The sequence below is a fragment of the Mustela lutreola genome, chromosome 1 (assembly GCF_030435805.1).
Source record: "Mustela lutreola isolate mMusLut2 chromosome 1, mMusLut2.pri, whole genome shotgun sequence".
In the NCBI taxonomy this organism is placed as follows: domain Eukaryota; kingdom Metazoa; phylum Chordata; class Mammalia; order Carnivora; family Mustelidae; genus Mustela; species Mustela lutreola.
In genome coordinates, this window is record NC_081290.1 from 28409784 (window position 1) to 28422841 (window position 13058).

General features: G+C 40.0%; 1 protein-coding gene across 5 annotated transcripts in view; it reads right to left on the reverse strand.

Annotated features, from left to right (window-relative positions):
• ATP10D (ATPase phospholipid transporting 10D (putative)) overlaps positions 1-13058 on the reverse strand; it is a 105290-nt gene that overhangs the window by 42307 nt on the left and 49925 nt on the right. For all 5 annotated transcript variants that reach the window (XM_059162079.1, XM_059162069.1, XM_059162104.1 and 2 more), the window contains 4 exons: positions 12785-12916; positions 12252-12379; positions 11881-12133; positions 2783-3021 (listed from right to left, as the gene is read on the reverse strand). In XM_059162079.1, the coding sequence (XP_059018062.1) occupies positions 2783-3021; positions 11881-12133; positions 12252-12379; positions 12785-12916 (752 nt within the window). The remainder of the gene's footprint in view (positions 1-2782; positions 3022-11880; positions 12134-12251; positions 12380-12784; positions 12917-13058) is intronic.

Here is a 13058-nt window from a genome sequence, read left to right on the forward strand (position 1 = left end):
AAAGGGTAAAATGAACTTGTCTAGAGCAAGAGTGAAAGGATCTCGGATCTCAAGGAACACCTACCTCTTTATCCTATATATAACAGGTGTGGTTTTGAAAACACAAAACCAAACAACAACCCCAGTGTATCCACGCAATGAGAATGACACATGGCCTTGAAGTATAGGGCAAGTAAGAAAAAAAAATTGGACTGAATGGGGAGACTGAGCGTGGTCATCAGCTTCATTTAACAACCTTCAAAACTACTTCTTGAGGAGCACCTGGGTGGCTCAGTCAGTTAAGCATTTGCCTTCAGCTCGGGCCATGACCCCAACATCCTGGGATTGCCACCCTGCTTAGCAGGGAGTCTGCTGCTCTTTCTCCCTCTGTCTGCTGCTCCCCTTGCTTGTGTGCTCTCTCTCTCTCTCTCTCATGAATAAAAAAAAAAATCTTAAAAAACAAAACAAAACCAAAAAACCTACTTGTCAAGAATGGACACACAAGACACTACACCTAATGCTGAGGAGTCAAGATGAGAGTTCTTGCTCTCAAGGAGTTAATGGTGTATGTCAGAGGCAGAAATAAGAAATAAATTAGAACCAAGGAAGGGAGGGAATGTGTACAGAGAGCTCAGGATCTGAGAAGAGTCTGAGAAGTCTTCCGAAGGAAGAATATTTAGGGGCGCCTGGGGGGCTCAGTCCGATAAGCAACTGACTCTTGGATTCAGCTCAGGTCATGATCTCAGGGTTGTGAGATCAAGCCCTAAGTGGGGCTCTGCAGGGTCTGCTTGGGATTCCTTCCCTCTTCCTCTCCCCCTCCTTCTCAAGCCTTCCCACTGCTTGCGTGAGGGCTTTTTTTCTCCCTCAAATTAAAAAAAAAAAAATGTATAATAAAAAAAGAAGGAAGAATATTTGAAGTAAGAACTAAGTATTATAAGAAGTAAGTATTCCATCAGGTTTGGTAGACAGAGGTAGGTTGCCAGGAGGGGAGAGTACATTTTGGATGGAGGAAATGGTACAGATGAAAGAACAGGCTAAGAAATATCATTTTTTTCTAAGAAGACAATGAGACTAAATCAGGAAACTGAGAGCGTGGGTAGAGCACAGGCCCTCTGGGTAGCCAGGCCCTACTACTTCCAAGGAAACATGAGTCAACAGGTGGTAACTTCATGTCCTTGAAAAATGTAAAAGCTTAGTAGAGGAAAAGGTGAAAAGAGAGGAAAATCGATATCTATTCCAGATATAGTCTTTTTATTTTTTTATTTTATTTTTTTATTTATTTATTTATTTTTAATTTATTTTTTTTTTTTAAAGATTTTTATTTATTTATCAGAGAGAGAGAGGGGGAGAGAGCAAGCACAGACAGAATGGCAGGCAGAGGCAGAGGGAGAAGCAGGCTCCCTGCTGAGCAAGGAGCCCGATGTGGGACTCGATCCCAGGACGCAGGGATCATGACCTGAGCTGAAGGCAGCTGCTCAACCAACTGAGCCACCCAGGCGTCCCCAGATATAGTCTTTTTAAAAAAGATTTTACTTTCAAGTAATCTCTACACCCAATGTGGGGCTCGAACCCACAACCCCGCACGAGATCAAGAGTCATGCGCTCTCCTAACCGAGCCAGACATATGCCCCTTTTCCTGATATGGCCTTAAAGTGAGTGCACAGAAGAGGCTAGATGCATTCTTTCCCTATTTCTCTTTCAGAAGTTCGGAGGAAAATTAAGGCTAGATGTTTGGAAGGGTCTGATCTATGTCCAAGATCCACTAGGCCAGGTTTTATATCTTAGTGCCACAGAAATTAATGAAATGAGTTGTACTGAAATATCACCCTCGTGGATGCAATTTTCACTGGCAACTTCAAAAAGAGCCAAGAGAGTCCCCTCAGGGCCTTTCTAGGACCAGCGAGCTCACTGGGGTCTACTCAGATCACATCGCTACTATGAAAACCATACAATAAATTCAACGCAGAAACCCAAAGATTCCCCCAAAGTAGATTCGTTCTTGTTACAAGCTGCCTATTTTAAAGATCAACCAGTTACTAGTCTCACGGCTGGGGAATCCTCTCATCTTGGGAAAACACAAGTATTAATGAACTGTGGAGGGCAGAAATCAGGCAGCTGAATTTTTACTGAAGCAATGTTAAGTATGGCAAAACTTGCGACCTCTAGCTCTTTCATGGAAGTGTCGTCCGTCTTTCCTATCTTCCACGTGGCGCTCTCTATTTTCTGGCAGTAAAACGGGTTCATCAGTAAGTATGACTAAACACTGTTCAACACTTCCCTCTGGGAATCAAGCAACACCCAGCTGAGCTTTAAAATGGAAATATGAGAAAATGTCATACTGAGGACTGGGAAAGGGGAAGACGACACAGGTGTGGTGGGATGTGGGGGAGGAATGCAGAAAGATAAAAAGGCTTTAGGAGGGTACTTGAATTTGCCTGGGATTCAGACATCCTTCCCTGTCTGTGAAACAACCCTGCCAAGCTTTGGGGCTCTGAGAGTGAGCCAAGTGCCTTAAACCCCAGCAGCCTTCTTCAGGCTCAGACATGACTGGCCCCGATCAGAAACACCAGGCTTTTTCAGAAATGATATATTATCTCTCAACACTGAATCATCCCACAAATCAGGAAGTTGCAATAGTGTTTGCTTATATTTCTAATGATGTGTGGCAATTACACTAAACGGCAATTACGCAGTCTCTTCTCAGGTAGGAAAGACAACAGTGTTGGGCTCTGTCACAATTACGGAACGTTCTTTCATTATTCATGACGGATGTGCAAAATTCAAGTCACGCATTCACACTTACAATGGGGCTACTGAAAGCAGCCTGTCTGGAGTGAGGCACTTCACTGGCTCCTTCTCTACTTCCCAGAGCTGAACAGCTCCCAGCAAGATGATTCGAGCATTTACTTCCCAAGGGCCCGTTATGAACCGACCTGCAGCTGGGGGCCCTGGGTTTCACCATATTGCTGAGGGAGTCGACCGGAGTGTCAGTGGAATCTTCATCTTCAGAGATTGCTTCCTGGTAGGACTCTAACCTCTTGGCTGAAAGAGAAAAATCACACGGGGTCCTTACCTGAGAAGAAGCGCTTGCAGGTTGAGTATGTCAGGCATTTACTTCAACAGCTCTCACACATCACCTCCTCCCCAAATCTGCCCTCCAAAATCCCCTCTCCAGATTCCCTTAATGAACCTACCTTGCTAAGAAAAGTAGAAGCAGTTAGGAAGCAACTCCCTTCTTATCCCATCAGCAAATCTACCAACCTCTCCACACCCATACCCAAACTCTTGTTTTTACCACTACTACTACTACTACTATTGATAAAGTTTCAATTGCCAAGCTTTCTCAATTTGCAATCTGTCTCCCACCCCGCCAGCCTTCTCAAGGACTTCACCCTTACAATTCTCCCCTTATGCTGACACCAATCTCTCCTCAACCAGTCTCATGGCTTTCTGTCCCTGTCTGCCCACCGACACTACTCCTGGCAAGGTCACCCATGAGCTCCACATTACCAAATCCAATTACCGCATCCATCCATATCTTATCTACGCTCTTAGTAACATCCAACAGAGCTGACCATTCTCTCTGAACGGCTCTTTGGGCTTCTCCGACACCATGCGTACCTGTTCTTCCTCCTACTTTAATGGCCGTTCCTTCTTAGATTCTCCTGCTGTCTTCTCTTCAGCCCTCAAACACCAGGCTGCTGCAGGAACTCTTTCCCTGCTCCACCTCTAGACTCTTCCTTGGTCATGTCACCTGGCCTTATATTTGAAATATCATTTCATATGCACCTGACTTCCAAACCTGTAACTTCAACTCCAATTTCTAATTGGAATCCAGACTCCTATATATATCTAACTCTCTACTTGATACTTCCAGCTGGATGTCTAGTGGACTCTTTAAGCAGATATCCACAGAGCTCACTCTCTTACCTTTCTCAAGTCTCTTACCACATCCCTTGACAGCAAAAGCTTGCCAGATACAACACACTATTATAAACCCTACTGCAGTACTTAACACCATCTAAACACTATAGATCTTGTTTTTATTTTTTTGAAACATCCACTAGAATACAAACTCCCAAAAAGGCAGAGTTTTGTCTATTTTGTTAATATGATATTAACATGTTAATGTGATATTCCCAGAGCCGTATTTACTAATACTCAGTAAATATTTGTTGACTAAATAGATACTAGATATCTTACATTTGATATGGCCAAAGAAGAACTCTTCCTCACTTCTCCCTCTAACTTACTCTTCCTCTGGCCTTCCCCGTCTTTGTAGACAGGACCTAAATATTTATCCAGCTACTTGTGCCAAAAATCTAGGAGTCTCCTTGATTCTCCTGGTCTTCCCCGGCACCCATATGTAAAACATCACCAATAGCTATCTATTATTTATCCAAAATACATCTCAAATATCTCAAACTCTCTCCATCTTCATGACCTTAGTCCAAGCCACCATCACATCCCAACTGGGCCAGTGCAAATAGCCTCATCACTGGTCTCCCTGCCCCTCTGCACTCCATTCCTCAACCAGTAGCTAGAGTGATCTTCCTAAAACATAAAGCAGAGCAGATTGTTCATGCACAAAACTTCCCTTATTTTGGCTTCCATAGCTCAAAATGATCTGATCGCAGCTGACTTCTTGAACATTCCTGCCCCTTCTTCTTCCACGCTTCTCCACAGTCTGGCCTCGCTGGCCTTCTCTTCTTACTTTGAAAACTGCCAAGCTCATTTTACCCTGAGGGCCTCTATTCCAGCTGCTGCCTCTCACTGGTAGGTTTTTGCACCTGAACTTCAAGCGTGTTATTTAGATCTAAGCTCTAAATATTAGAGAGGCCTTGCCCCCCCACCCGATCCAAAGTGCCTTTCGATCATTCTGTATCATAACAACCCATTTTAATTCTCTGGAAAGCACTTTTCATTTTTTTCTTGATTTAAGAATTAATTTATTTGCATCTATTTTCTCCAATAGAAGCTCTTTGAGAACAGGGTCCTTGTCTGTCTTGTTTATCATGATAACCAGTGTCTGGAATACAGAGTGGACAATCAGTAAATATGTACTTGTTGAATTGCTAGTTGTCTGTATTCAGGCCAAGTCTAGTTACTAAATATAGGGTATGGCTTTGGCAAGTTAATTTATAAAATAAAGAATGTCTGCATATCCTGTTTAATAGTCTCTATCTGGGATCAAGGGAAAGTTGTGGGGTAGGGACTTAACATTTATTGAGGATCTCCTTTCCATCAGGCGTCTGTCTAAGTTCCTTTACAAACGTCTACATCTTCCTTTTTCATCTTAAACATAATGCTACCAGGTAGAAACCATCACTGCTCCACTTTATAGCTAAGAGAGGCTAAGATCCAGACAGATCCTTGACCAGGGACATGGTCTTCTGACCAAGGTTAAATAGCTAGTTGGGGGCAGAGCTGGGATATGAATTTCGATCTTCCTGACTCCAAAGCCAGTACATGTATCCACTACTTCTATCTCTTTAGCAGTCATTGGTATATGATAGATTAGTTCAGAGACTCTCAACAAGGGGTGACTCTATTCCCCCAAACATTTCACAATGCCTTTACACACTTTGTTTGTCACAACTTGGGCAGGAGTGCTACTGGCATTCAGTGGGCAGAGCCCAAGGAAGCATCTAAACATCTTAGAAGGCACAGGACAGCCCCCATGATGAAGAATAATGCAGCCAAAAATGTCAATAGTGCTGAGGTTGATACGTCCTTGAACAGCTAAAGAAATTTACTAGTATGTGATACCATTTTTAAAATAAATAATTACAGGGGCGCCTGGCTGGCTCGGTGGGTTAAGCCTCTGCCTTCAGCTCAGATCATGATCTCAGGGTCCTGGGATGGAGCCCCGCATTGGGCTCTCTGCTCAAAGGGGAGCCTGCTTCCCTCTCTCTTTCTCTCTCTGCCTACTTGTGATCTCTCTCTGTCAAATAAATAAATAAAATCTTTTAAAAATAAAAATAAATAAAATAATTACAGTATTACAAAACCTATAGAAACATAAGGGCTATACAGGAAGTTCTTCTAGCCATCATTAGGGAAATCAGTCACCATGCAATTGTGTGATTACTATAATGCCAGAGAGCTCAGCCCTTAGGACGGGACAAACTTGTTCAATAAATAGGACTGAAGAACACATGGGGTAATCTTTAATCATTTTGTAAAAAACTATGAGAAGGAAATAGACCAGTAAAGTTATAATTTGATTCAGAAAACAAAGCTACTGGAGTAATACTTGTAGACTCGGAAAATTTCTCAACAATTGGGCATGAGAAGGAAAAGCATATTACCATATTGGTCAACAAAATCTACCCAAATGATCATGAAGATTTTCATATGTCTCTTAAAGCTGGTTCTAATTAGTTCCATGAATGGGAGTGGGGCAAGAATCCTTGCCTTCCAACCCAAAGGAGAAAATACAAAGTATGTAGTCTTTCCTTTGACTCAAGGAAGGTATTGGATTAGCTTCTAGGTCAACTACTTTATTTCTCCTTCTTATTTAATCCCTCATCTTCTCTTCTGACTCACCCTTCAAATAGCTAATAACCTATTCATGGCCCGTTATTTATATTTATTTGCTATCTGGAAGAAGTCAGCAAGAGTCTATAGAACAAAAAGTTTATACACTTTTCAATGTGCTCCCCAAAGGGCCAAAACCAAAAACGAACAACACACCATGCTCATGGATTTCTCCCAACTATATCACCATATCTGCCAAACATTTTGCTATGAACTAATCCCCCAAACATTTCCAGCATCCCAACTTTGACCTGTTATAAACAGCATGCCCAGCTAAGCTTCGTCCAACTGTATCATCCGCATATCTTTGATACACAAATCTTTCCTTCTAAACTAACTCCCTGTGCATTTCCAGCATTCCAAAAATTTCTTTGCCCGATATCCTCTAGGCTCCAAATCTTGATCAGAGCTAAATTCGCTTCCTACACTGACTACTAAAAATCAAAACAGTATGCAACAAGAACACCAGACTTTAATCTTAATGACACTCACATATTTTTACATTTCCATGTCTGTCTTCCACACTGGACCATGAGCTCCCCAAAAGATCAATCTATTTATTTTGAGAACTATAATTACAACCACAATAGCAGCTCTTACTGATAAAGAACTTATTCTGTGCCATGCTTTTCATGAATTATCTTCATGAATAATACTGATCCTTTTTATTGAGGCCCAGAGAAATTAGATAACTTGCCCAGAGTCACTCAGCTTGTAGGCAGTAAAGACGGGAATCAGACTCAGGAGGCCGGATTCCAAAATCCTTGTTCTTGGAAACTGCTAGGGGCTACCACTGTAGAGATCACATTCACAAATCGTGCACCATAAAGACACTCGCTAGACAAACTGAAAGTAAGAAACATTCTACAAAATCCCTAAATAGCGCCCTTCAGAACTAGAGTCATCCAAAAACAGAAAGCTTGAAAAGCTGTCAAATCTAAGTGACTGTCCCAAGGTCTCCTGGATGGGATCCTTGAAGATAAGGTAAAAATGAAGAAACCTGACTGAAGTATGGATTTCAGTTAATAATGCCATGTCAATAGTATTTCATTACTTATGACAAATGTATTATATGACTAATATAAGATGTTAACGACAAAGGAAACTGGATGGGGGGCACAATGAACCCTTAATAGCATCTGTAAATCTAATAATATTCTACACTAAAAAATTATTTTAAAAAAGACAACCTCTTTCAGTAATCTTATAAAGAAATATCTTTGCTGCTGAGTCCATAGACCAAATTTCTAAGTTGCAATTTTTTTATTTTATTTTTTTTAAGTTTATTAATTTTACTTTTTTGTTTTTTTAAGTTTACTGATTTACATAATCTCTGTACCAAATGCGGGGCTCAAATTCATGACCTTGAGATCAAGAGCCACACGCTCTTCCAGCTGAGCCAGCCAGGTGCCCCTATGTTGCAAGGTTTTAAAACATCAAATTGTTGTCAGATGTGTTTAGTTTAAATGCATACGTACATGGGGCTCTTTCCTAGCAACAATGTTCTTTACAGAAAGATCAAATCTTTTGCCCGCAAATCCTAAAAAGAGTTAACTAGCTTTCATTTTAGTGAACATAGTATGTCTCAGCATTAAATTCTGGAGAGCAGTAGCCCCTACTATTCCCTCCTTTGTCAATCAGAGTGTGTATGTACATGTCCTTGTTTTTAAGCCATTACAGAAAGGAGACCCGGAACTCTGGATGTATCTATGGCAGAGTTCTGCTCCCAGGCAAAGCTGGAACCTTCTAGAAGGAGTGCAACACCCATGGAGCACAAACAGTTCAGTCAGGGTAGCACAGGATTTTCAGTCACTTGGTACCTTCTCTGCCCAAGGGGCTACAGAGGAGACACACTTGCTGAGCCCTGAGTCCCATCTCAGGGACTGGGATAGGAAAGGGCGGTACTAGCCCTCTTAAATACTCCTAATACAAAAAACAAGGCAGTGCTTTCCACTGTATATTTTGTGAAACATTACTACTATAAGATACTTCTTCAAAACAGGGATCTAGAGTCAAACATTATGGAGGACACAAATCTCACAAATGGGTGTGAAAGTTCAGCTACACTGAGGTGGATTATTTATATACATGTTGGCAGTTATTATAGTGCAATATAGCATAGCCTCTAGAAGTGCAACACCCATGGTGCACAAACAGTTCAGTCAGGGTAGTGTAGGATTTTCAGTCACTTGGTACCTTCTCTGCCTAAGGTAGAGAAAAGAGAACAGAAAGGTAGTCATGAGGAAGTCTTAAGAAAAATGGTTGTAAAAACAAAAGCACACCATAATGCCACTAAATATATATATATATATATATATATATATATATATATATTAATGTGTACAAAAAAAGACTCAAAAGAAATGTACAAAAGTGCTAACTGTGGTCCACTCTGGTGGGCATTATTGATGGCTTTTAAATTTTCTTCTTTTAGCTTATCTGGAATTTTCTACAATATTGCTTTGGTAACAAAAATACACTGAAGAAGATGAAACAACGCAGAGTATCAATATATCCAATATGAATAGCTATTTTTTAGATTTCTATAGTGATTATGCAATAAATATTCAACATTTTATCCCTCGCGTCCACAGGTAACAAAATCCAGCTTAAAAAATACATGTGCCTAGGGGTGCCTGGGTGGCTCAGTGGGTTAAGCTGCTGCCTTCGGCTCGGGTCATGATCCCAGGGTCCTGGGATCGAGTCCCATGTCGGGCTCTCTGCTCAGCAGGGAGCCAGCTTCTCTCTCTCCCTCTGCCTGCCTCTCTGCCTGCTTGTGATCTCTTTCTCTGTCCAATAAATAAATAAAATCTTAAAAAAAAAAAATACATGTGCCTAGGAGGGTGCCTAGGTGGCTCAGTCAGTTAAACCTCTGCCTTTGGCTCAGGTCATGATCCCAGGGTCCTTGGATACAGTCCCACATTGAGCTCCCTGCTCGGCATGGAGCCTGCTTCTCCCTCCACCTGCTCTGCTGGCTGCTCTCCATGTTTGTATTCTCACTCTCTGACAAATAAATAAATACCATCTTTAAAAAAAAAAAGATTCTTCCTCTCCATCTACCCCTGTCCCAACTCATGAATAAAATCTTAAAAATATATATACACATATATGTATGCATGTATGTATGTATATCTAGGAGAAAATAGTTATATTTTTCAAAATTTTGGGCCGGGTTTAACACTACTGACAGGAATTATAATATTCGTAATCTTATTAATATTCATAATAGCTGACAAGATTTAATAAACATAAAAATTCTGACAAGTTAGAAACACCCTAAGAGACCATGCTAGACAGAATTCTAAGATGGCCCCCAAGTTTCTGATCCCCCTGACCGGAACATACCTTCCGGGTACTATGGGGTTTCGCTTCTGTGATTCACTTATGTTAGATGGAAACCTTGGAAAGATTTTGCAGATGTGACCAAGCAGCTAACCCAGCTGAATCTGAGTTAATCTAAAAGAAGACTATCCTAGGTAGATCTGATCTCATGAGGTAAAAAGAAGAGTGACAGCACTTCCCTGAAGTCAGAGAAATTCAAAGCTAGAAATTATGCTGCGGCTTTGAGGAAGCAAACTAGGACGCTAGGAAGAGGCTATCTGGTAAGCAACAGTGGGCCACCTCTAGGAGCTCGGAACAGTCCCTAAATTTCAGACACTTGGAACAGACACTAAATTTCAGCTTGGTGACAGACCCTGAGGGGGGATGCCACCATCCAACACCCAGGCTCCAAGCCCCACAAAAGCCATGAGACAGTATATTTGTATTGTTTAAGGTCACTAAATTTGTCATAATTTGTTATCTGGCAGTAGAAAACTAATACAGTGATAAATGAAGAAGCAGGAAAACACTCATCACACACAGAAGGATAATATCACAGGGACAAATTATTTAACATTCAGTTCAATACAAGCCCCCTAATGAACATGCACAGTGGCCACAGACAACCTAGACTGAACGAGCTGAACGCCAGCCCTGCCTTAATAGATAAAATCTTCCTACAAAATAGGGAAAGGAAATGACCACTGTACCAAGGAAATTCAAAAGGCCAATGAACACATAAAAAGTTAAGCCTATCATTGCTAATCAGAGACAAATTAAGGCAATGAAGTGCTGAGTAGACAAAAATCACACAGATTAAGAGTAACTTCATCCCATTATGGCTGGTGTGAAAAGCGGGTATTGTTTTTCTGGGTGGTAGAAATGTAAATCAGCACAATATTTTAGAGGTAAATTTTGTAGGATCTATAAAAATTTTATATGTGCATTCCTCTGGAGCCAATAATACCACTCTGGAAAGGTATCTCATAAAAATAAGATATGTACAAACATGTATGTACAAAAATGCATACTACTTGGTGAGTTTTCTTTTACATATCATAATCTTTAATTATGTCTCCTTGCCTTAAACTCTAAAAGCTACATGAGATCAAGGGACTTGTACCACAGATTAGGTGCTCACAAAATTTATGTTGAATGAGTAAGTGATAATTGAGTATGTTCACTGAAAGTATTGTTACAATAGCAAAGTAAGCGTGACCACATACAGTGCAATACCATGCACTTAATGTTAAGTTATGAGCTCACTCAGAAAAAAAAATCCATGAGATAGTGTTGAATAAAACAAGCAAACCGCAAAAAGAAATAATGTAACTGTTCTAACTTGTAAAAGGGAAAATGTGCAAATATGTATGTTCACATATAAAAGAATATGGAGTTATATGTTCATCAAATTGTTAATGGTGGTTAACCTCTAGAGAGTAAGGTTTTTAATTAGTATGGGCAGTTCTCAGAACTATTTTCATAGGAGTGCATATTACTTTTATAAATAACAAAATTAATGTAGTTCAGTTCTTTAAAGAAAGCTTGCCATTTGTATTATTTACTTAGCCTCAGAAGTTTAGCTCATTATATTTATTCTTAAACTATGTGTTCTTAACCAAGAATCAATGGATATCTATGGCTAAAGGAAGATGTGATGGGTTAGGGAGAAGATGTACCCCTCCCTCTGGAATTATTTTCAAAATATTTCTTATGGAGATTCAGTTGTTTCATTAGATTCAAAATATTTCTTAGGGAGATGGTCATAGTTTCATTAGATTCTCAAAGTATCTATAATACTCTATTCTCACTGTACCTCATTTCCCACCTCCTACTGCTATTAGTAGGATTTTCCTCCCTTTTGAAGAAACTACGGCAGTAGACCCCTTGACTCTGACCTACTAGCTTTTGAAAGCACAATGAAGCTTAATGCCTCTTTTGATGAGGTACAGCACCCATATGCTAGAACTATCAAAGCTTTAACTGGGTGCCAAAAATGACCAATCTTAGGGTTGGTTTTCACAGAAACCCAACACTCACCATTTTCTTCATGGCAGTAATCGAAGCCTGCCACACTACATCTTCGGAAAACCATCTTATTCTCAGTAAGAGTTCCTGTCTTATCAGAAAAGAGATACTGAATCTGTCCAAGATCCTCGGTGATGTTGAGGGCTCGGCACTGTACGGTAGAATCCATTTTCTCATTGTAGAAATCCACATCACTTTGAATAAAATATATCTGTCCAAGCTTCACGATTTCAATGGAAACATAGAGTGAAATGGGAATCAAGACCTAAGAGGAACCAAATAATTTAAACAATGTCAGAGGGAAAAGGAAGTTTGAGAAACCAAATATAGTTGGGTAAGTAACAAAGATCTTAAAATTCTATGATGAGCTCAAGAGAAATTACCTGTAACAAAATGATCATGGTCCAAAACATATAGAATCCTGCCAACACTGGTGATATGACATGTCCGTCAGGCTCAGGGATATTAAAAAACATTATGTTTTCATATCTACTCAACCAGATTCCATGCCCTTTCAAAAAACACACAGACATGAAAAGGATAGTACATATGTATTATGTAAATATAGAACTTCATTCCTAAATAAGAGTATTTATTTTGGATGAACACCAATTGCTTATTTCTGAAAACAAAATGAAAAGCAAAAGACTCCACATTCTCCTGTCTCGGTCTCTCTTCAAATCTCTTCCCAGGTCCCTTTCCTACTGTGGGCACATGTAACTGGCTATCATCAACATTAATGCCTTTCAGATCACAAAATGAGAAAGACAGAGATGTGAGGGAAACTATTACTGGCAAATAAAAATCTCCTTTGCAGAAGTCAAATATTCATAAATATTTTGAAAAAAAAAAAAAAACCTTCAAATAAAGATCTTGCTGAAAAGAGGTCAGTATACAAAACTCTTATTTTACCTACCCAATGCACCAGTTAAACACATCACAACCAAAAGTAGGACACACCAGAGGACATCTGTATTTGCTCTTCTTTCTAATTTGCTGCGCTTATACCTTGGACCACTGTTGTTCAGCATTGCTTTGGTTTCATGGCCTACACAGGTAACATGTCAGAAAATATGCAAATTAAAGCCAGATAGCAAGTATCATGTTTTTAAGTCTCTGTGACAGATGATTTAACAAAGAGTAGTTGCATGATATATTTTGCTAATTTAGTTTGCTTTTGCGATCCATTT